The sequence below is a fragment of the Cynocephalus volans genome, chromosome 4 (genome assembly GCF_027409185.1).
Source record: "Cynocephalus volans isolate mCynVol1 chromosome 4, mCynVol1.pri, whole genome shotgun sequence".
Lineage (NCBI taxonomy): Eukaryota > Metazoa > Chordata > Mammalia > Dermoptera > Cynocephalidae > Cynocephalus > Cynocephalus volans.
In genome coordinates, this window is record NC_084463.1 from 71,972,296 (window position 1) to 71,997,876 (window position 25,581).

General features: G+C 38.6%; 1 protein-coding gene across 1 annotated transcript; it reads left to right on the forward strand.

Moving 5' to 3' along the window:
• Positions 1–886: 886 nt before the first annotated feature.
• MMP27 (matrix metallopeptidase 27) lies at positions 887–11,338 on the forward strand. The gene is made up of 10 exons (XM_063094520.1): positions 887–988; positions 1,846–2,084; positions 3,478–3,626; positions 3,718–3,849; positions 6,291–6,452; positions 6,634–6,754; positions 7,957–8,087; positions 8,885–9,044; positions 10,041–10,144; positions 11,097–11,338. Exons 1-10 carry the CDS (start codon positions 887–889, stop codon positions 11,336–11,338), a joined length of 1,542 nt encoding a protein of 513 aa, XP_062950590.1.
• The last annotated feature ends 14,243 nt before the right edge of the window (positions 11,339–25,581 follow it).

Below are 25,581 nucleotides of genomic sequence, written 5' to 3' on the forward strand. Positions count from 1 at the left end.
TTATTGTAGCTCTGTTTACAATAGCCAAAATATGAAACCAACCTCAATGTCCATCATCAGACAACTGGATAAGGAAAATGTGGTGTGTGTGTGGAATGAAATACTACTCTGTCATAAAAAAGATTGAAATTCTGCCATTCACAGCAACATGAATGAACTGAGAGAAAATTATGTTAAGTGAAATAACCCAAGCACAGAAAGAGAAATACCGTGTGTCTTCACTTATATGTGGGAGCTAAAAAAATAAATAAATAAACAAATAAAAAAAGAAAGAAAGATACAACAATCACATTAATACATTGAACTTTCAAAAGAAGAGAACAGAACTGAGATTACCAGAGGTGGGAAAGGGAGAGGTGGAGGGGGATAAGGGAGAAACTGGTAAAGGGACATGAAAATCAATTATATTGTATAGTGTTGAATGTACTAATTATCCTGATTTGAACATCACGTACAGCACACAGGTATTGATATTCAATGCTGTATCCCACAAATATGTACAATCAGGTATTGATATTCAAAGCTGTATCCCACAAATATGTACAATCAACTATGTTCCAATAAAAAAATTAATTTAAAAAAAAACTCTCAAGAATTCATGGATAGAAAAGCCTCCCACTTCACAAGGAGAAAAGTAATTGGAGGCTCACTTCGTAGTGCATTCATTTCATAGTGAACAATGAGTGTGTAACTAAACAATTGCAAACCATGATTGTGAAATCAAGTCAATCTAAGAGGAAAAAAAGTGAATCATGACACGCTTCGTGGCAAATGTCCTTTTCTGTTATTAATTAAATGATGATACAAACCAATTCATGCCACGTCTCTCTATTAGTTTCCAAATTCTATGCTAACAGAACCAGACTACAACTGAAGAGAGAGAGGAATGAAGAGTCTTCTGCTTCTGTTTTTGCTTTTTATAACTTTTTCTTCTGCATTTCCTGTCAACCAAAACATGGAAAATGAAGAAAACGTGCAACTGGCCCAGGTACTGTCTCAATAAATGTTATTAATGACTATCAATAAAAAGTTCATTTTACTGATTCTCTCAGAACCTAAAAAGACAGTAAATTCCTGCTTTAAAAAAAAAAACTTCTCTGTGACTTTCTGTGAGAAGGAGCTGCTTTTCGTTTGTCTAGCTCTAAGGACATGAAGGAACTGTGTGAGAGGTGGAGGGCAGGGGCAGGGTGGGGGAAAAGACAGGATTTGCTACAACTTTGACTAATGGTCACAAGTGAAGGCTTGGTTAGTGAGAGGAGAAAGTGGACAGCCCTGAAAGGAATGGAGATCTCTATAAAAGTATCAAGACAACCAGGAGGACCCAATCTGCAATTTGGAGCCTGTTATTCCTATATGTATGGAAAATACACTGCTTTGGAGATTTCTTCTATAAATCAGTCCAGTTAATCTGTCATATTTGGTTAAATCAAATAAATTTGCTAAATGGATGATCACCTATCTCCCGTAGAATTTGTTTCAAGGAAACACCAAAATGAAAGGAACAGCAAAAATATGTAAGATATGTCATTTAACAGGTGGAAGAAGCTTCATTGTCTTCTGTGGAGGTTTGGAGTTTTGTGGGCTGTGTGTTTAACTAATTCTGGTCACTCGTAGATCACCCAACTCTTGGAAATTGAAAGATGAGAGTGACTCATTTCTTTTCTCTTTGTGTCCTTCCTTTTTCTTTCCTCCCTCTCTTCTTTCCTCCCTCTCTCCTTTCTTCCCTCATTACTTATTTCCTTTTTTCCTCTCTACAGTCAAAAAGAATTTCAGGCAATTTTGTTTTATCCTGAGATGGAGATTTGCTGTCCTGTAGTCTGTGCCTTTTTTTGTCTTTTTGATCAGGCATATATCAACCAGTTCTACTCTCTTGAAATAGAAGGGAGACATCTTGTTCAAAGTAAGAACAGGAGTCTCACAGACGGCAAAATTCGGGAAATGCAAGCATTTTTTGGATTGACAGTGACTGGAAAACTGGACTCGAACACTCTTGAGATCATGAAGACACCTCGGTGTGGGGTGCCTGACGTGGGTCAATACGGCTACACTCTCCCTGGGTGGAGAAAGTATAACCTCACCTACAGGTAATGCTTCTGTCAATGTATTTCCACCTAGTCCAAAGGAATATGAATATAATCTCCAGGGAACAACAATAACAATCCTTTATTTTACTGAGAACTTCCTACGTGCACGGCCCGTCACAGATTTCATTTATTCCATCTTCCCAACAAACCTGTGACATAGGCACTACTGTTACCGTCCCCTTAAACAAAGAGAAACTAAAACAAGAGGTTATTTTTTATAGCCAAGGCTACATACACAACTCTTACCAAGAGAATGGCTCCAGATAATATGCTTTTATCTCTAGCCTCTGCCACTCCCCTATAAGCTCAGGACAGGAAGCCATCTGACTTCAGATGCTTGAAGGCACAGATGAAATGTGCTCAAGAGAAAATGGAAAGACCCTGGCACACAACCAGTTCGTGTTAGAGATGTGTGTGCTCGAGTTGTTAAATCTCAGATGGGCCTCAGAGTGAAGCGTGGGTTTGCCCCCAGTCATCTCAAGAAACAGGGGCTGGCTCATTGGCAGAAAGAGGAGGAAGTACAGGCCTGATCTGAAATAGAAGCAGCCACCTTGACCACCAGTCCTGAGCCTTTCTGCTGGTACTTTGTTCATCTTATTGAGTCGTAGGACTTGAGATAAAAATGGGTTTAGCAAGATAGGGAATATGAACAAGAGAAAAATGTTTTCTAAACTCTTTGTGGCTCTTGAGTAAGACTTAATATATAATACATGTACAAAACTGATTTCCACAGGCCATTTAAGAAAATATATCTCAATTTTTTAAAAAATATATTTATTGGTGGGAGCTAAAAATTAATATATAAATTCACACACACACATACACACATACACACACAAACCGGGGGGGGGGGGGGAAGAAGATATAACAACCACAATTATTTGAAGTTGATACAACAAACAAACAGAAAGGACATGGTTGGGGGGGAGGGGGGGAGGGAGAAGGGAGGGAGGTTTTGGTGATGGGGAGCATTAATCAGCTACAATGTATATCGACAAAATAAAATTTAAAAAATAAAAAACAAAAATAAAATAAAAAAAATATATATATATATATATATATATATTTATATGACATTCATATACAAGCAAACACATGCACCAGATTAATGCTGTCCAATTAGGGTGTGATCTTCAGGAAGTCATTTAACCTCTTTGAGCTTCCTTTGTTAAAGTGTTATAGTACTACCTGATTCATAGAGAAGGTAAAAGAATCGAATTATGTAGCATATGTAAAAGTATTTCATTTAAATAAAGTGCTATGCAAATGTAAATAATACCATACCAAAAGTTACTACCGCACACGATTGATGAGCTAGATATGATCTTTATAGTATGAGTGTACACACATGCATGTACTATCAGCAATTGATATACTTTTGTTAATTGTTAAGAATAATGAACTACACTCCGGATATGGCACAAGCCGATGTAGATGAGGCTATCCAAAAAGGTTTAGACGTATGGAGCAAGGTTACTCCACTAATATTCACCAAGATTTCCAAGGGGATTGCAGACATCATGATTGCCTTCAGGACCCGAGGTAAGGTTTTCAATAGAGAGAAGAGTGTGGCTAGTTTCATCTGAGGAGGTTTGAGGAGGCTGATCTTTTTCTCCCATAAATTGTATCTCAGTCCATGGTCGGTGTCCTCGTTACTTCGATGGCCCCTTGGGAGTCCTTGGCCATGCCTTTCCTCCTGGTCTCGGTCTGGGTGGTGACACACACTTTGATGAGGATGAAAACTGGACCAAGGATACAGCAGCAGGTGAGTCAAATTTCCTTTAACAAAATTTTACTATGCTAAAGAAACCCTGAAAAAGAATAGCTTTTCAGCTAGTTGCTTTTTTTACCTCCACACTTCCCAATTTCCTTACAATTTTCCATATTCCAAGATGACATTGATAGAAGTGTTCGATATCTCCTCAGACCATTGTGCTTGTGAGGTTCAGAGCCTTATCCACACAACACCCTCATAAAGTTGCCAATCCTATTTTGATAAAAGCATTCTTTTTTTATTTATACATTCATTCATACATCCACAATACCTGAGGGTTCAGTGTGTGCCCAGAACTATGCAAGGTGTTGTATGGACCACAAAGTTATCTAGAAAACTTCCAGCTTTCAGAGGGTCATGATCCTGTGTGATAAAGACCTAGACCCACATACCCACCATACAATACAGAATATGTTACATGTTGTACTGAGGGTAAAAGTCATCAATGGCTTGAGGATCAAAAGAAGATTCTAAGGAGGTGGTAATTTTGAGTTAGCAATTACAGAATAGTGTGTGGGTTCATGACCCATCAAGGGTCTATTTAAATGCATGAAATTCCTCTTCTAACTCTTGTCCATCTGCGAAAGAACGAAGCCCTAATTCTTATATTTGACCTACTCCTTCAAACTAAGTACGTTGATTTTATTTCTCTTAATGGGCCTGCCTGGCACTAAACTATTACCTTTCAAACAAAAATAAATAAATAAAACTTTGCTACAGTAACAATGTGTGCATCAATGCAGCAGGCTCAGTTGACTCTCAGGTTCTCCTCATTCTTTTTTTTTTTTTTTTCCATCTCAGGTCTGGTGTCTAGCTCCCTGGGACCCAGGAAATCACAAGTTGTAGCTCTCCTCATGGGTAGTATGCAAGTTCATTCCTGACCAAGTAACTCCAGATAGTTTGTTTGGGTCCGTTTTTAAATTTCAGCAAAACTTAAAGCCTGTGACACAAAATGGTCCATGGCCACTCCCTGCTCAGTTGTAACAAGTGATGCAACTGTTCTTCCACGTGATAGAGAGGAGGGTGAAGAAGGCAGTACTGGCTGAGCTCCAGGCAGCAGGGGAAATCTGGGGTTGATTGCTCCACTGCCATGTGAGTTAGTATCACAAGCAGACAAGAGGATAAAGAGTTAAGATAACATTGTCACCCAAACAACCAAGGAGTTGAATGAGCCACATCTGTTGCGCATCTGCTGCAGAGACAAGTCCAAATATTTCTTTGGTCTTGGTCCAAAGGCAGTATGGATATGTCCAATCAGGCAGTTATGGGAAATATTCTAGCACTTGCCAAAATCAGGATAACTCCCCTTGCTCGGCCAGGCTTTACTTTGATATCTAGAGACGGAGATCAGTCAAAGACTTCACTATCTTTTCATCCCTTCAAATCCAAAACTTAGTAGTAATTAATGTCACCCGTACAGCTTCAAGCCCTCTGCCAAGGGGAATTTATGGGGTGGATTATTAAAAAATCCAAGGAATTCTGGGCTCCAAGTCAGCAAGGCTTGCTTGAGCAAGGCAGGGGACAAATATAGCCCTCAACCAAGTTCTGGGGGTTAACCAGGCAGCAGTTCCAAAAAGGGTTGTCTTCTGAGCACTTTATTACATTCTGTTGGGGTAGAAATTAGGGGCCCCTGGTGACATCCACCTGGATAACTCTTAGTGCACCAACATTAAAGGACAAATGTCTTCCTGTTCTCTAGCAACATGAAACATCAGACAAATGTAATCACCAATAAAATTGAGATTTTAAATAGGAAATTTGGCATTAATATATATGATTACCTCTTTCATTGCAAAGTGTAGGCTCTCTTCTGTGGAAGGGGCATGAAAGTCTTCATGTAACTTGCTTAAGAGCAACAGACAATAGTCATCTGCTAATCCCACTTATCCCAAGGGAAGGATACATCATTGAATGGTGATGTCAGAGGGGTTTAAGCACACACAAAGGTTTTTCAGAGAGTCTCTCAAAGCAAGGCCAGTGCCAAGCCTACTGTGAGTGTGTACGTGCCACACACACACATTGCACTGAAGAGCTGGAACAGGACTTACAGACTGCTACAGTGTAGGGATGTAGAAAGAGCAATGGTTTGTAGTTTTGCAGAACTTGGTTCCTTTTAGGGCTTCCCATTTACCAGCTGAGGGACCCTGAATATGTACAACAACCAAAAACTGGTGGCTTCTATTTTTTTAATACTATTCATTTCTGAGACAACAATTTCAAGTTATTTGCTTACTGTGGGTTATACTTCTGCATGATGTGACTAATACCAATTATTAGTATAGAAATGTTTTCCAGATAAATGATGGTGCATATAAGAACTATCAGCTGTACAGCCAGCCTATTCTTCATTCCCTTTAGTTACTTTCTAATCTCAGATGCAACCATTCTCCTTTTGATCAACTCATGTATTCATATTTTCTGTTTTTATCAAGGATTCAACTTGTTTCTTGTGGCTGCTCATGAATTTGGTCATTCTCTGGGGCTCTCTCACTCCAATGATCAAACAGCATTGATGTTCCCAAATTATGTCTCCCTGGATCCTAACAAATACCCACTTTCTCAAGATGATATCAATGGAATCCAATCCATCTATGGTGAGCAAAATTATAAGTCTAAATATATGTGAACTGTTAGGAAGCTTTTCAGAAAGGAAGTTGAGAAAAATCACTTCTTGAAATATATCATGAAGCAAATACTCACTTAGGTAAGATCCTTGTGTAGGCATATTTCCTAATACCTTCTTAATTCACTGTGGTATTTCTTTTCTCCTCAAAGGAGGTCTACCTAAGACACCTGCAAAGCCAAAGGAATCTACTGTACCTCATGCCTGTGACCCTGACTTGACTTTTGATGCTATTACCACTTTCCGCAGAGAAGTAATGTTCTTTAAAGGCAGGTAAACCCATTCCCTTAAACACCTCAGCTTCCTATGAAGATTTTTCTTCTCAAGAGATTTGGGGATAAAGAGGGAGTTATGGGGGTGGTGAGAATATGTCTTTTAATTTTCATTTTATAACTGCCTATCCTGTTTGGATGTTTTACCATGTGCATGTATCTCTTATACTTGTTTGATAAATTAATTTTTAAATGTTCTTATGCAATGTTTAAACCACCATTGTATAAGACAGTAAAATAGTCAAAATAATGCACCTGTCCCAGTCGTGTGCTGGAACCAACTTAAACCTTATTTCAGAGGCCTATCTTTAAATTTTCAGGAAATTTGCAAACCAGTTCATGTCCCATTGGTAGCCTGACACTGGCCATGGTTGAAATGTTCATATCCTGGAAATCAGAAAGTGCTAAAAAATCAGGTATCAGCACACCACTGACCATGTCTTAATTTCGCATCAACAAAGTATTACCTGTAGTAGGAAATCTCTTCTCTCACTACGCATGACTTACTGGACTTTAAATTGCATCATGGTGTGCCAGTTATGTATATTATGACTATATTTTCAGAGCAAAGTATCAGGACATACATTATCTGACAAGGATATAGGGGCAAAAGGAAAGAAAAAGTCAGACAACTTCCATCCCCAACAATATAGCTCCATAATTCCACATTATCACTACCGCGCTCTGACCAACAGAGGCTGAAAGACCACCTGTCATGGATATCAAAAAGGATTGCCTGTAAGGGGTGGGAAATGAGATGTAAAGACTTTTCAAGTCTTATGCATAAACTCAAAAAATTAGAACCAGAAGAGAAATTCTGAGGAAATACTTTGGCATGCCAATGATAACATTTTTTTATTCCAGCAAACAGCAACATCAAAAAGGTCTTCTCAGGTGCTTGGAGGTGGTTTAGAATGTTAGGCAAAAATGAAACCACTGAGCACTCAGAACTACGTATAAGATTTCCATGAATAGTTACCACTCTAAGTACCCAAGAGAGTGGGCACAAAGGCATGTCCTGACCTTGGTGGTATAGTAACTCACAACCACCTAAATTTGCTGGGAGAAAATGTTCTCATTCTCTAAACTATTTGAGTAAAATACCAACCAATTAGATAAAAGGCAAGCCTAATAAGACTGCAACGTTTTCATTGACATAGATATATAGGGTGCGTGTGTAAAAGTGGTTTTTATTCAACACAGGCACCTGTGGAGGACCTATTATGATATCGCCAACGTTGAATTTGAATTAATTGCTTCATTCTGGCCATTGCTGCCAGCTGACCTTCAAGCTGCCTATGAGAACCCCAAAGATAAGATCCTGGTTTTTAAAGGTAACCTTGCCCATCATGATTCCTCTTCTCCTTCTGGATGCCTGAACTGGCCAGTGGGTATTTTAGTTAAAGAATATAATCTTCATGCATGAACCATATGGACAGAGCTTCTGCCCTGATCTTAGGTTCCTGTCATAAAGAATAACTATCCAGGGATTCTCTGTGGCTGTGAAGATAAACACAATCCCAATTGCACAGGGACTAAAAGAAGTTTTTATGATTAAAAGTAAAAAAGTCTTTTTTTTTTCTGCCAAATAAAAGTAATCTCTCTTTTTTATATTCCCTTCTTACTAGGGTTGCCATATTTGGCAAATAAGAATACAGGATGCAATTGAGTTTTAGATACACAACAAATAATTTTTAGCATATGTATTCTCCTTGCAATATTTTGGATATGCTTCTATCAAAAATTTGTCATTGTTTATTTAAAATTCAAATTTAACTGGTATCTTATATTTAACCCAGCAGCCATACTTTTTATATGGGGGCTGAGATTTAGAACATGTCCAAACATACTTGATAGTTTTGACAGAGTTAGCCAATTAAAAGCAATCAATACACTGAAACCAACTGACAAGGGTATGCACATTATTGACTACAGTTATATATTATTTGTGTAATATTATTTATATAAGCAGCTAAAGAAAGTGATAGGAATAAATGAAGACATAAGATTACTAAATCTCTAAGCACCGAAGCTGAGGTTTCCAGTCATATAATTATTTTCGAGCTTTTTAAGACATCTATCTCTCCCTCTAGGAAACAGATCAGAAGATAATAATTTTCTCTCTTCCTAGATGAAAATTTCTGGATGATCAGAGGATATGCTGTTCTGCCAGATTATCCCAAATCCATTCATATACTTGGCTTTCCAAGATCCGTAAAGAAAATTGATGCAGCTGTCTGTGACCAAAACACAAGAAAAACCTACTTTTTTGTGGGCATTTGGTGCTGGAGGTAAGATTAAGACAATTGACCCTTCATTTTATTATGGCGAAAAATATCCACACTAGCATAACTTTGACACAGACAAAAATAAGATGAATCTATAGTCTTCTTAAAGTGAATTATGTCAAAGGCAATTACTGGTGGATGACATGGACCAAACCAAAGATGTTTCAATTAGTCCAGTGATCTTTCTCCAACTTAAAACATAAAGATAAGATAAAATAATAAAGCTGGTGATGCCTACTAATTGCCAACAACACAAACATATCCAGTCAAAATTCATGAAAGCTTTAAGTTGAGCCCTCAGTTCGATTTAACAATTCCTCAGAATAGCATCAATCTAACAAATGATGTGACCTTTTCCCCTTACCATTTGTTTTCAAGATGCTAAAAATGATTCAACCAAACATAATCTTTACCATATTTTTTATTTTTTTTATTTTAAGTTTATTTATTTATTTTTTACATTCTATGATGTTATTGTGGAGCAGTTGGGGAGGAAGAGGAGTGGGAAAGGAGGAAGCAAATAGGGTGGGAGAGGAGGAAGGAGGAAGGATGGGGATGAGGCCTGTGGCATCCCCCTCATCCCTGCAGGGGAGACCAGGGGGCTTCCAGTGGTAGCTTAGTCATTGCTGGGCTGGATGCAGATGTCAAGGGGTGTGGCTGAAACCCTTGCCCCCCACCATCCCAGCTCGGGAACACAGGGAGCTTCTTGTAGCAGCTCAGTGGTCATTGCTGGGCTGGTTGCAGGTATGGGGGGAGGGGCATGGCCAAGGCCCAAGGCCCCCCACTGCCCTGGCTCAGGAGAGCCCAGGGTGCTTCCTGCGGTGGTTCGGTGGTCGTCACTGTGCTGGTTACAGGTGTTGATATCTTTTATTATTGATCCAATTTGTTCTCTACTAGGCCTACTTATCCCCCACATCTCTGCTTGACTCTAAGTTGGGCAGTAGAAGAATTAAGCTCCCTCAAACAAACATCCACTGAAAACCTTTTAAACCCATGCAGGTATGATGAGATTACCCAAACCATGGACAAAAGTTACCCACAGAGGGTGGTAAAACACTTTCCAGGAATTGGTCTCCGTGTTGATGCTGCTTTCCAGTATAAAGGTGAATGTCGAAGCCTAAACTATTATGATACTTGGGAGATTGCATTGACTGAAAGAAGTCACAAAAACTTCAAAGTTTTGATTTTAATGTAATTCTACTACTCTTCACATAAAATAATAAACATTAACACTGCAGGCATTATCACAAACTGAATCAGTAAGTCCTGAATTATACTCTCTGTTATATTATTTTAAATCTATGTAAAAAGAACCAAAATTAGTTTTACTCATTACTGAACCAAGAGATCCCCTAACAGACACCTCCCAAAGTGTGAAAAATGATGAAGCACATTAACCAAACAATGATTCTGAAACTCTAAAGTATGTAGTTTAATATACATAGCGTGGGGGTCATGTGTGAAAACTACAAATTTCAAAGTATCTGAGGCAGTAGGATTGTGGGTGAGACTCAGGAATCTGTAGTTTAAAAAGAATGTCAGGCAATTTAATGCACACAGTCCAGCTACTGTATTTTCAAAGACAACCATCTAGACCATGAAATAATCAGGAGTCTAAAAATGTTGAGTGACACAATCTAATATCACAATAAAATCTAACAAATATCCTCAAAACCTAAAACAGATAAAAGTAGAACAGCTCTAAGAGCATGAGGATGTATGGCCCAAAGCAATACCCACAGGGGCTTTCGTCTCCCCCTCACGGAGACACTTTGTTGAAACCCAGTTTGAGAACCTCTGGTATAGACCACAGTCTGCTAGAAAGGTAATAAGTCTCTTGAAACTCATACTTCATGCCTTGCCTTCATCCTCAGGAAAATAAAAATAACAAGATTTCCTACATGACAGTAAAAAAGTAAAACCTATCTACGTAATTCTGCAAGTCTCTTTGCTCTCCATAATGTTAATTTATTTTATTCTATATTCATAAAATTAAAAAGTATGAAACCATTATGTAGTTATGCAAGATAATTAATCATGATTCTCTGTCTCTAGGATTCTTCTATTTCTCCCGTGGATCAAAGCAATTCGAATATGACATTAAGGCAAAGAACATTACCCGAATAACAAGAACCAATACTTGGTTTCAGTGTAAAGGACCATTTAACTCATCATTTGATTTTGGTATTAACAAGGAAAAAGTACATTCAGGAGGAGTGGAGATATTGTATCATAAGAGTTTAAGTTTGCTTATTTTTAGTATCATTAATCTGCTGAAAAAAATTTATAGTTATTAATAAATTCATAGACTTAAAATAAACCTCAAGAGGACTTTTCATTGAACTCTGCCTCAGGGTAGAACAGAACCAATCTTTACCATCAAGTTGCCAGTGCTACCGGGTAAAGATTCAACAGCCATTCTGAGCTGCCTGATTCTTTTAATAGGAAGTTATTATGTATAAACAAAATCTCTGACTGTGTTTTAAGCCTATTTCATGCTTTGTAGATTTGAAAAAGTAAGACGTGTCTTATAACTAAATACTGAAAACATTTATTAAACCAATCTTTAGCATTCTATTTTGTCTGGACCTTTGGAGTTTGAGAGGCCCGATAAACTGCATCCCTCATCCCTAAGCATGCTCTGAACTCACCAATCGAATGAGTTATTCCACCTCCCAAAGAGAAGGGTAGGAGCCTGAATAGATGGGGGTATGTTACACCAGAGGTGATCCTCCAATAATTAAGGAACTAGCAGGAGTAGGAAAGAAGTGTTCTACCTAGACTCCCAAACACTGGCTAATGCATTTAACCATTCCCTATAGATTACAAAATCGAGTTTTGAACACACTGATTTCAGACACAAGAAATACAGAAATTTCCTCCCTGTGTTTAAGATACATGGGCATCACCAGAGCCTATGGAGTAGTAAGTTTCATCCTCTTTGCTGTACCATATATTTGTTGAGTTCTAAACTCTTAAGATTAGATTTTATCTTTATATTCTCAAAGCTAAATGCTTAGCAAAGCTCATTAGCAAATATCTGATGCAGAAGATTGAGACTGTCCATTGAATTTGATTCTGATGAGGTGATATATTGAGCATGTGTCAACTGATAGAAAATAATCATAGAATATCTCACAAATTCCTACAGCTGGCCCCCTCCCACATTTTCCCTTGAGTTCAGCATTCCCTTATTTCTAAAAGAAAGGGCTATATAAGAGAGTTACTGCATGTTTGAAACAGAAAGTAATTGCTAGGAAGTACAGATTAATACTAAGCATGTAGCAAATAGTACTCTTTGTGGAAAACAGTGCTATAATAATCAAATATATGTATGTGTAAAAAAGAACCTTGATCCGTACATTACAATATTAACAAAAACTAATGAAAAATGGGCCATAAACCTCTAATTAGAAGTATTAAAATCATAAAATTTCTAGAAGAAAATATATAATCAAAAAGACTGAGAATAACAAATGCTGGCAAGGGTGTGGAGAGAGGGAACTCTCCTACACTGTTGGTGGGACTGCAAATTAGTACAGCCACTAAGGAAAACAATATGGAGGTTTCTCAAACAACTACAGATAGATCTTCCATATGATCCAGCAATCCTACTTCTAAGTATATACCCAAAGGAATAGAAATCATCATGTTGAAGGGATACCTGCACTCCCGTGTTCATCACAGCTCTGTTTACAATAGCCAAGATATGGAACCAACCTAAATGTCCAGTGATGGATGACTGGATAAAGAAAATGAGGTATATATACATTATGGAATTCTGTTCAGCCATAAAAATGAATGAAAGTCTGCCATTCACAGCAACATGGATGAGCTTGAAAATTATGTTAAGTGAAATAAGCCAGGCACAGGGTGAAAAATACCACATGTCCTCACTCATAAGTGTAAGCTTAGAGAGAAAGAAGGAAAGAAAGACAGACCACAGTGGTGTGTTGGGTGCGATATCAGGGAGAGGTTGGGTGGGGGACGTGGGGAATAATTGAAATTCGTGGTAATGGGCATGCTGATAGTATTGATCTGATCATTACATCTTAGGTACAAGTGGTGATTATGCATATTCACCCCACGAATATGCATAATCAAAAAAATTCTAATTTTGCTTGCAAAAATTTATCTGTGTAAAATATATCCTAATTAAGTAATAATAAAAACAAACAAATTTTAAATTAAAAAAATTTGTGACTTTGCATTAAGCAAAGATTTCTTAGGACATAAAAACTATTAACCATTAAAAAAATTAATGAGTAAACATCATCAACATTTAAAACCTTTGCTTTCAACAAACAGTATTAAAAGAATGAAAAATTAAACCATACACTGGGAAAAATATCTTCAAAACATATATCTGATAAAAGACTTGTATCTTGAATATGTAAAGAATTCTTGTAACTCAAAAATAGACAAATAAAATTTGCTATATGAGTGGTAAATAAGTATATGGAGAGATGTTCAGCATCATTAACCACTAAGGAAATGCTAAACCACAATGAGATACCACTACATACCCACTAGAATGGCTAAAATTAAAAAGACTGAAAATACCAAGTGTTGGCAAGAATGAAGAGTCACTGGAACTCTCTCTCTTTTTTTTTTTTTTTTTTTTTTTTCATCTTTCTTTCCCCCATCTTTATTGTAGTATAATCGACAAATAAAAGTTGTATGTTTAAGATGTACAACATGTTGTTTTAATATATATATATACATTGTGAAATGATCATCACAATTAAACTAATTAACATATTCATCACTTCATGTAGTTATTTTGTGTGTGTGTTGAGAACATTTAAGATCTGCCCTCAACAAATTTGTGGTATACAATACAGTATTATTGACTATGGTCAATAATATTCTATGTATTAGATCTCCAGAACTTACTCATCCTGCATGACTAAAACTTTTTACCTTTTGACTAACGATGAAATTCAAGTGTTTGTTTATTTTGGTGGGCATAGGCTGCACAAATAGAACTTACTCAATAGAACCATGGATAGGGCTTTTTAAAGCCAAATCAGAGTTAATCTTAATTTTTCTCTTTTCCTCCTTTTCAGAAAATCTACAAATGTTTCGATCTGTCTTGATTAATTTTCAGTGTGTCATTTTCCTTTAGGTGCAGACATTTGACAGGTGGCCTTAGTGCTTTTCACGAAAACTCAAAGTAGATGAATAATAAATAAAAATGTCACTTCTCTAGAAAAACTCAAAGGGCCAAAAGTGTTCACCTTTGATTAGTACAGGCTAAGGTGACAACTGGCATCTGCAGTTTTACAGGTGAATTTTTTTCTCAGTTGGGTTCAACTAGATCACAAAGAATCATTTCACTGAGCTCTTTGAATTTTACGAAGATCATGAGGCTCATGTCAAAAAATCTTGATGGAGTATTTAGCTGGAAATGACTGTGCAATGAGATCATGGTCCATCAGGCAAGTTTCGGGGCAGAGGCTGGTGTCGGGGATGTTTCCTCCCTGTCTCTGATTCAGTGGTTAGAGCATGGTTCTATCACATCACAGCCTAGGGCAGGATCTTTTTCTCATCTTGTCCTACCTTGTTTTTCTCCTCTCCCTGCCTCCTTTCTCTCTTTTCCTTTCTCACTGTGAGTGGATGTCTTTACAATCAGGAACTCATTTGGACTTTTATGACCAATTGTTTATTTTATTTTATTTTTTTTTGACTTTATTTTATTTATTTATTTTTTATTATTATTATTTTTTTTAAATTTTATTTTGTCGATATACATTGTAGCTGATTATTGCTCCCCATCACCAAAACCTCCCTCCCTTCTCCCTCCCCCCTCCCCCCCAACAATGTCCTTTCTGTTTGCTTGTTGTATCAACTTCAAATAATTGTGGTTGTTATATCTTCTTCCCCCCCCCCCCGGTTTGTGTGTGTGTGTGTGTATGTGTGTGTGTGAATTTATATATTAATTTTTAGCTCCCTCCAATAAGTGAGAACATGTGGTATTTCTCTTTCTGTGCCTGACTTGTTTCACTTAATATAATTCTCTCAAGGTCCATCCATGTTGTTGCAAATGGCAGTATTTCATTCGTTTTTATAGCTGAGTAGTATTCCATTGTGTAGATGTACCACATTTTCCGTATCCACTCATCTGATGATGGGCATTTGGGCTGGTTCCAACTCTTGGCTATTGTAAAGAGTGCTGCGATGAACATTGGGGAACGGGTATACCTTCGACTTGATGATTTCCATTCCTCTGGGTATATTCCCAACAGTGGGATGGCTGGGTCGTATGGTAGATCTATTTGCAATTGTTTAAGGAACCTCCATACCATTTTCCATAGAGGCTGCACCATTTTGCAGTCCCACCAACAATGTATGAGAGTTCCTTTTTCTCCACAGCCTCGCCAGCATTTATCGTTAATAGTCTTTTGGATTTTAGCCATCCTAACTGGGGTTAGATGGTATCTCAATGTGGTTTTGATTTGCATTTCCCGGATGCTGAGTGATGTTGAGCATTTTTTCATATGTCTGTTGGCCATTTGGATATCTTCCTTAGAGAAATGCCTACTTAGCTCTTTTGCCCATTTTTTAATTGGGTTGCTTGTTTTCTTCTTGTAAAGTTGTTTGAGTTCCTTATATATTCTGGATATTAATCCTTTGTCAGATGTATATTTTGCAAATATTTTCTCGCACTCTGTTGGTTGTCTTTTAACTCTTTTAATTGTTTCTTTTGCTGTGCAGAAGCTTTTTAGTTTGATATAATCCCATTTGTTTATTTTTCCTTTGGTTGCCCGTGCTTTTGGGGTCGTATTCATGAAGTCTGTGCCCAGTCCTATTTCCTGAAGTGTTTCTCCTATGTTTTCTTTAAGAAGTTTTATTGTCTCAGGGTGTATATTTAAATCCTTAATCCATTTTGAGTTGATTTTAGTATATGGTGAGAGGTATGGATCTAGTTTCATTCTCCTGCATATGGATATCCAATTATCCCAGCACCACTTGCTGAAGAGGCAGTCCCTTCCCCAGTGAATAGGCTTGGTGCCTTTGTCAAAGATCAGATGGAAGTAAGTGTGTGGGTTGATTTCTGGATTCTCTATTCTATTCCTTTGGTCAGTTTGTCTGTTTTTATGCCAGTACCATACTGTTTTGGTTATTATAGCTTTGTAGTATAGCTTAAAGTCAGGTAGTGTTATGCCTCCAGCTTTATTTTTTTTGCTGAGCATTGCTTTGGCTATGCGTGGTCTTTTATTGTTCCATATAAATGTCTGAATAGTTTTTTCCATTTCTGAGAAAAATGTCTTTGGAATTTTGATGGGGATTGCATTGAATTTGTATATCACTTTGGGTAGTATGGACATTTTCACTATGTTGTTCTTCCAATCCAAGAGCATGGAATATCTTTCCATCTTCTTGTATCCTCTCTAATTTCTCTCAGCAGTGGTTTGTAGTTCTCATTATAGAGATTTTTCACCTCCTTGGTTAACTCAATTCCTAAGTATTTTATTTTTTTGGTGGCTATTGTAAATGGGCAGGCTTTCTTGATTTCTCCTTCTGCATGTTCACTATTGGAGAAAAGAAATGCTACTGATTTTTGTGTGTTGATTTTGTATCCTGCTACTGTGCTGAAATCATTTATCAATTCCAACAGTTTTTTTGTAGAGGTTTTAGGCTGTTCGATATATAGGATCATGTCATCTGCAAACAGGGACAGTTTGACTTCATCTTTTCCAATCTGGATGCCCTTTATTTCCTTCTCTTCTCTGATTGCTCTGGCTAGTACTTCCAACACTATGTTGAATAGGAGTGGTGAGAGTGGGCATCCTTGTCTAGTGCCTGTTCTTAAAGGAAAAGCTTTCAGCTTTTCCCCATTCAGGATGATATTGGCAGTGGGTTTGTCATATATGGCTTTAATTATGTTGAGATACTTTCCCTCTATACCTAACTTATAGAGGGTCTTTGTCATGAATGAGTGCTGAACTTTATCAAATGCTTTTTCAGCATCTATAGAGATGATCATATGGTCCTTGTGTTTGAGTTTATTAATATGGTGTATCACATTTATTGATTTGCGTATGTTGAACCAACCTTGCATCCCTGGGATGAATCCCACTTGATCGTGATGAATAATTTTTCGTATGTGTTGCTGTATTCTGTTTGCTAGTATTTTAGTGAGGATTTTTGCATCTATATTCATCAAGGATATCGGCCTGTAGTTTTCTTTTTTGGTTATATCTTTACCTGGTTTTGGTATCAGGATGATGTTTGCTTCATAGAATGAGTTTGGGAGATTTGCGTCCATTTCAATCTTTTGGAATAGTTTGTAAAGAATCGGTGTCAATTCCTCTTTGAATGTTTGGTAAAATTCTGCTGTGAATCCATCTGGTCCTGGGCTTTTCTTTGTTGGGAGCCTTCTGATAACAGCTTCAATCTCCTTTATTGTTATTGGTCTGTTCAAATTTTCTACATCTTCATGGTTCAGTTTTGGGAGCTTGTGTGTGTCCAGAAATTTATCCATTTCCTCCAGATTTTCAAATTTGTTGGCGTATAGTTGTTTATAGTAGTCTCGAATGATTCCTTGTATTTCAGATGAATCAGTTGTAATATCGCCTTTTTCATTTCTAATTTTTGTTATTTGAGTCTTCTCTCTTCTTTTTTTTGTTAGCCATGCTAATGGTTTGTCAATTTTATTTATCTTTTCAAAAAACCAACTTTTTGATTCGTTGATCTTTTGAATTGTTTTTTGGTTTTCAATTTCATTCAGTTCTGCTCTGATCTTAATGATTTCTTTCCGTCTGCTAACTTTAGGATTGGATTGTTCTTGTTTTTCTAGTTCTTTAAGGTGAAGTGTTAGGTTGTTCACTTGCCATCTTTCCATTCTTCTGAAGTGAGCATTTAATGCAATAAATTTTCCCCTCAATACTGCTTTTGCAGTATCCCACAGGTTTTGGTATGATGTATCATTGTTTTCATTAGTTTCAATAAACTTTTTGATTTCCTGCTTGATTTCTTCTTGGACCCATATGTCATTAAGTAGAATGCTGTTTAATTTCCATGTGTTTGTATAGTTTCCAGAGTTTTGTTTGTTATTAATTTCTAGTTTTAATCCATTGTGGTCTGAGAAGATACATGGGATAATTCCAATTTTTTTGAATTTATTGAGACTTGATTTGTGACCTAATATGTGATCTATCCTGGAAAATGATCCATGTGCTGATGAGAAGAATGAATATTCTGAGGTTGTTGGGTGGAATGTTCTGTAGATATCTGCCAATTCCAATTGGTCTAGAGTCTTGTTTAGATCTTGTGTTTCTCTACTGATTCTTTGCCTAGATGATCTGTCTAATATTGACAGTGGAGTGTTCAGGTCCCCTGCTATTATGGTATTAGTGCCTATTTCCTTCTTTAGGTCTAATAGAGTTTGTTTTATAAATCTGGCTGCTCCAACATTGGGTGCGTACATATTAATGATTGTTATGTCTTCTTGATGGATCAGTCCTTTTATCATTAAGTAGTGTCCCTCATTGTCTCTTTTTATGGTTTTTAGTTTAAAGTCTATTTTGTCAGATATAAGAATAGCCACTCCAGCTCGTTTTTCTTTTCTGTTTGCATGGTAAATCTTTTTCCATCCTTTCACTCTTAGTCTATGTGAATCTTTATGGGTGAGGTGGGTCTCTTGTAGGCAGCATATAGTTGGGTCCTGCTTTTTGATCCAGTCAGCCAGTCTGTGTCTTTTAATTGGGGAATTTAAGCCTTTAACATTAAGAGTTGTTATTGAAAGGTGTTGATTTATTCTTAGCATTTTATTGGTTGTTTGTTTGTCTTAGGTGTCTTTTGTTCCTTGCTTTCTGATTTACTGTTTGGTTTCTTTGTTTGTTGGTTCCTTAGGTTGTAGATAGTGTTTTTGTTAGCTTGTTTTCTCTTCATGAATGCCATTTTTGTTGTACTAGCGGGTTTAGATTTTTCTTAGGTTTTTATGGCAGTGGTAGTTATTTTTCAGGAACCAAACCCAGTACTCCCTTGAGGATTTCTTGTAAGGGTGGTCTTGTAGTAGTGAACTCCCGCAGTTTTTGTTTGTCTGAGAAATATACTATTTGCCCCTCATTTCGGAAGGATAGCCTTGCAGGGTAGAGTATTCTTGGCTGGCAATCTTTGTCTTTTAGTATTTTGAAAATATCATCCCATTCCTTTCTAGCTTTTAGGGTTTGTGATGAAAAGTCTGATGTTAACCTGATTGGGGCTCCCTTATAGGTGATTTGACGCTTCTCTCTTGCAGCTTTTAAGATTCTCTCTTTGTCTCTGAGTTTTGCCAATTTGACTATGACATGTCTTGGAGAAGGCCTTTTTGGGTTGAATACCTTTGGAGATCGTTGAGCTTCCTGGATCTGAAGATCTGTGATTTTTCCTATACCTGGGAAGTTTTCTGCCACTATTTTGTTGAATATGTTTTCAATGGAATCTCCATTTTTCTCCCCTTCTGGAATACCCATGACTCGGATATTTGAGCGCTTGAGGTTGTCTGATATCTCTCTCAGATTTTCTTCCATGTACTTGATTCTTTTTTCTTTCTTTTTGTCTGCTTGTGTTATTTCAAACAGCCCATCTTCAAGTTCAGAGGTTCTCTCTTCAACTTCGACAAGCCTGCTGGTTAAACTCTCCGTTGTGTTTTTTATTTCGCTGAATAACTTCTTCAGCTCAGCAAGTTCTGCTACATTTTTTTTCAGGACATTGATTTCCTTGTATATTTCCTCTTTCAGATCCTGTATACTTTTCCTCATTTCATCATGATGTCTAGCTGAGTTTTCTTGTATCTCATTCAGTTTCCTTAGAATTATCACTCGAAATTCCTTGTCAGTTATTTCAAGGGCTTCTTGTTCTATAGGATCTAGAGTATGAGATTTATTAACTTTTGGTGGTGTACTTTCTTGATTTTTTGTATTTCTGGTGTCTTTTTTTTGGTGTTTATTCATTGTGGCAGGGGGTGTCACAGTCCACCGGTTTGAGACTAATGACTAACTAGGATGTTGCTGTGGTTGCCAATTTGGTATGGCTCCCGCCGTGACTGCTCAGTTGGCCTCTAGTGTCTTGTGTGTGTGGTTGCCTCGGGTCTTGGGCTTCTCCGGGGATCCACCTTTCTGGTCAGCTTGTACTCTGCTGGGCTGGTGGATCACGTACCACAGGGTGTGTGATCTCTGTTGAGCTTTCACTTTCTGTACAGGACTTCTCCCCGTTCCGTGTGCTCTGGCCCAGGCTGTTAGATCGTGCAGTGGCGACCCCACCGGGTGTGTGGTTTCTGTCGAGTCTCCGCCTCCCTGGCCGCACGTCTCCCCCCTCTGTGCACACTGTGCTGGGCTGGGGTGTCTCTTCTGCACCCCTCGTCTATCAGCTGGGCTTTCAAGACCCTGCTCAGCACCGCCTCGCCCAGGAAGTCTACCAGGTTTCTGCTAGGCACAGACGACCGGTCTCTCTGGGTGCCTTTGTAGCACTGTGTAGATCTTTCTCGGGTCTTGTTCACCTTTGTATCCCCCCGGTATAAACCGAGTCTAGTGCCCGCCTGCAGCCTGCTCTCCGGCAGGTTCAAGTGGACCTGGGAATTCTCCTACCACACTATTCCCAACCAGAAATTCGTTAGGCTTTTTTCCAAACTGGTGGTCGCAGAGATGGTATCTGCCTCCCAGTAACAGGAAGTTTACCGGGGCCAGAGTCCAGGGTGTGGTGGAGTGACAGTCGGCCTGCCCGTACTTCCTAGCCCTCCCAACACTGGTCGGGATGCCCCACACCCCCAGCCCCACCAGAGAACCGCGGAGGGAGTGGGGGAGGGAGTGGGAGAGGAGGCCGGCCGCAGGGTCCGGAAAGCCCCGCGCCAGGCCAAGCAAATGGGCTCAGTGATGGACGAGCAGGGCGGAGCTGCCCGCACCTGGGAAAATGGAGGCAGCACCGGGGCAGTCAGTGGCCTGGTGGTGCAGGCGGAAGCCGCGTGGGCATCCACCCCCCGAACAGAGCTGTGCCAGGGATCACTCACAGTGCTGTGCCAGGTCGGGCGCTCGCTCTGTCTCTGGTTTGTTGCCTTCCGTGTTCTCGGCGCTGCCGCCTCGGGCTGTTCAGTCGCGGCGCCGCTCCGGCGCTCCCAGGAATCTTCTTTAATGCCGGCCTGAAACCTCGAATCCTGAATAGGGCAGCTGGCCGCCTTCAGTGCGGCCCCAGCCTCCGGGATCCTGGCTGCATCCACAGCAGCCCTGGCGCCGTGTTCCCTGTTTCAAGACTCGCTTTTGCAGCTAAGAATCAGTTCTTTTCCTGCTCCACACTTCAAAGCTGTTGCCTGTAAATGAGGCAGCCTCTCCTGCCAGGGGCAAAGTGGCGTTGAGCCCCCACGACCGGCCAGCAGCAGCAGTCCTCCCTTAAGAGATGGCCAGAGGAAGGTCCACAAGTTTCCCGGCTGCCTGAGGCCCAGTGGCCACCTTTTCCACCTCAGCTACTCCGCGCCAGCCGCCGCAGCCGCCGCCATCTTGCCCCAACTCACTGGAACTCTCTTAGAGTGCTGGTGAGAATGAGAAACAATACAGCCACTCTGGAAAACAGTTGGGCAATTTCTTTTTATTTTTTTTAATTTTTATTGAATCATAATTGATCATAAATATTTTGGGGGTTCAATGTTGACATATGTTGATCAAATCAATATTACTAGCATATTGTTACAAATCATACTTATTCTTTATGCTCCTTGTCCAATCTCTCCCCATCCCCCTCGCGTCCCCCTCCCCCCTCTAATTACCCTAGATTTTTTCTCTCCCTCTGAAAGAGTAATGGTTACTCTGTTGATTTGTTGCCTAGATGATCTGTCCAATGCTGAAAGGTGTGTTCAGGTCCCCCAATATTATCGCAGAGCAGATGCTTCTTCTGTCACTCTGAAATGGGCTTTGTGGAAAAAGACATCCTTTTCTTTTCTTTGGTCTCTGCTGGTGACTCTCCTTGTGTCAATGTACTCCAGTGGCTGGCAGACCATCTGCACAGTGGTTGTGGCATCTACCTGCTTTCACAGCAGCACAATTTCTTATAAAGTTAAATATACACCTCCTATGTGACCAAATGATCCCACTAAATATTTACCCAAGAAGAATGGAAACATGCCCACATAAATTTCTGTCCATAGATGTTCGCAATATAATAGCTAAAACCTGGAAACAACTCAAATGTCTACCAATCGGTAAATGAACAAACTGTAGCACATCCTTACAGTGGAATACTACTCAGCAATATAAAGGAACAACTGAGTGACACATGCAACAATATGGATGAAGCTCAAAAGCAATATGGTAAGTGAAAGAATACATACACAAAAGAGTACATATCATATGATTCCATTCATATAAAGAATTAGAGATGGTAAAACTATGATAGCAGAAAGCAGATCCCTGGCTGGAAGTGGAGGAAAGGATTGACTACAAAGGAACATGAGTGAACTCCCTGTGATGATAGAAATGTTCTATATCATAATTGTTGTAGTGATGACACTATTGCATATATTTTTAAGGCTACACACAAAAAATTAGTGAATTTTATTATATTATTTCTAATTTTATTAATTCTATCTCAATAAAACTAATTTTTAAAAGTAGTGTGATGTAGTAGATTCTCAAATTTTGGTCAAACTAGTTGCATTTCCTTGTACCTATTCTCAGTTCTGTGGCATAAATGCCTGGGTTATAGTTTGGAGAGCATCTGAAATTGCACTTAGATTTGCTTATGGGCAGTAACTTCCTCTCTGATTTTCAAAAAAAAAAAGATCCATAGGAGAAGACACAACTATAAAAATAATCCTATTTTAAACCCAGTGGAAAAATCTAAAAATACAGCTTTCCAAGGCATATGTGTTGAATATTAAACTGCATTAAAGATTTATAAGTATAACCCAGAGGTGAGGTGATATCACTCATCTTTTGGTATTTAAATAAACTCAACTTCTGAGATCATATGGGGATTCTAATGCCCTCAACCAAGCAATTAGGGGGAAAACATTCTTACTCTTAATATCTCGTAGTGAACCCACCTTCGAAATCATCTTCCTATTGACTCTTCCACAGATTCCAGTCTCTTGTTCATCTGTCTGATCCTCCCTTCTCTGCCCTCAATGAGAAACCCAAGTTCCTCTTTATTTAATTGTTTTTCTTTTCTTTTCCTTTTGTTTTTGTTGTTGTTGTTGTTCTTGTGTGGAGGCAAGATTTATTTGTTTTGTCTTGTTTTTAGTTGAAACATAATTGATTGTGCATATTCGTGGGCACTATTTCACTTATAATTTTCTCTAAGTTCTTCCATGTTGCTGTGAACGGCAGAATTTCATTCTTTTTATGGCAAAGTAGCAGCCCATTGTGTAAATATACAACATTTTCCTTATCCAGTCATCCATCAATAGACATTTAGGTTGGTTCCAACTCTTGGCTATAGTAAACAGAGCTGTGATATACATGGGAGTGCAGGTATCCCTTTGACATGATGATTTCCATTCCTTTGGGTACATGCTTAGAAGTGGGATTGCTGGATTGTATGGCAGTTCTATCTGTAGTTGTTTGAGGAAACTCCATACTGTTTTCCGTAGTGGCTGTGCTAACTTACAGTGTAGAAGGGTTCCCCTCTCTCCACATCCTCACCAGCATTTGTTATTCTGTCCTTTTGATAATGGCCAGTCTAACTAGGGTTGAGATGATATCTTAACATGGTTTTGATTTGCATTTCCCTGATGCTTAATGATGTTCAGCATTTTTTCATGTCTGTTGGCCATTTGTTTATCTTCCTTTGAGAAATGCCTGTTCAGCTCCTTTGCCTACTTTTTAATCAGATTACTCTTTTACTGTTGTTTGAGTTCCTTGTATACTCTGGATATTAATGCCTTGTCGGATGCATAGTTTGAGAATATTTTCTCCGATTCTGTAGTTTGTCTTTTTGCTCTATTAATTGTTTCCTTTGCTGTGCAGAAGCTTTTTAGTTTGATATAATCCAACTTCTTTATTTTTCTTTTGTTGCCTGTGCTTTTGGGGTCTTATTCATAAACTCTTTGCCCAGTCCTACTTCCTAAAGTCTTTCCCCTATGGTGTCTTGTAAGAGTTTTATAGTTTTGGGTCTTCTATTTGTCTTAAACTCATTTTGAGTTGATTTTGGTGTATGGTGAGAGGTATGGTCTAGTTTCTCTCTTCTATATACGGATGTCCAGTTTTCCCAGCACCACTTATTGAAGAGGCGGCCTTCCCCAATGTTTGTTCTTGTGGCCTTTGTCAAAGATCAGTTGTCTGTAAGTATGTGGGTTGATTTCTGAGTTCTCTATTCTGTTCCAATGGTCCAAGTGTTTTTATTCCAGTATCATGCTGTTTTGGTTACTATAGCTTTTCAGTATAATTTGAAGTCAGGTAGTATAATGCCTCTGGCTTTTTGTTTGTTTCTTTGTTTTGTTTTGTTTTGTTCAGGAGTGCTTTGGCTATTCAAGGTCTTTTGCTGTTGAATGTCAGGTTTTGTTTTTGTGTTTTTGGTTTATTTTTTTTTCTGTTTCTTTGAAGAAGGTCATTGGTATTTTGATGGAGATTGCATTGAATCTGTAGATAACTTTGGGTAGTATGAACATTTTCACAATGTTAATTCTTCCAATCCAAGAGGGTGGAATGTCTTTAATCCTCTTTAATTTTGTATCCTCTTTAATTTCTCTTAGCAGTGATTTGTAGTTCTTGTTGTAGAGATCTTTCACCTCCTTGGTTAAATTGATTCCTAAGTATTTTATTTTTTTATTTTTTTGGTGACTATTGTAAGTGTACTTGCTTTCTTGATTTCTTTTACTTCTAGTTCATTATTGGAGTATAAAAAATGCTACTGCTGACTTTTGCATGCTGATTTTGTATCCTGCAACTTTACTGAAATCATGTATCAGCTCTAAGAGGTTTTTTTTATTTTTTAGTTCAAGGACATGTATTTAGCAGAATGTGTGGGGTCAGGAGTGTGTGTCAGGTATGGTATACAGTTTGTCCCACTGTAACACCATTTCTGTACTCCCATTGAGCTCAGATGCATGCAATATGTTGGAGAAAGATTTACTATAACACAGAGACTATATTGCTTCATAAACAATTTTTCCTAGGCAAGGGAAGCCCAGAGTAGCAGGAATAGAATTGTAATTTGGGGCTGGAGTGGAAAGAGTCCTTAATAAACTACTGCACAAGCAGGGCCTCTTCCATGTAAGAGGTGAGCACAGGTGCCAAGGGCTCCCTTGCCAGAGGGTGTGCCCCAGCCTTGCCCGGTCCTGCTCAGCTCTTACTCATGTGGCTGCACATTCACCAGGGCCCTCCTTTTTGGAAAAGTCCTTCCTTCACCTCTATCACCTGGACTTCCTCAAGCCAGCATTTCTACCCATGTGCTTTTCTGAATTTTTTGTAACCCTTAGTCAATCTCCAGACTTGCTGGGCTGTCCCCAAAGTATCAAAGACTCTGGTGGTAAGGGGCATATGTTGTTGTTGTTGTTTTATTGAATCATAATTGATATTGATTATACATATTTGGGGGGTTCAATGTTAACATACATTGATCAAGTCAA

Excerpts from the sequence above, each read along its gene's own strand:
- MMP27 (XM_063094520.1), top strand. The coding sequence starts at position 887 with ATGAAGAGTCTTCTGCTTCTGTTTTTGCTTTTTATAACTTTTTCTTCT. Across the intron at positions 2,085-3,477 it reads AAGTATAACCTCACCTACAG|AATAATGAACTACACTCCGG; the intron begins GTAATGCTTCTG and ends TTAATTGTTAAG. Across the intron at positions 10,145-11,096 it reads TGCTGCTTTCCAGTATAAAG|GATTCTTCTATTTCTCCCGT; the intron begins GTGAATGTCGAA and ends CTCTGTCTCTAG.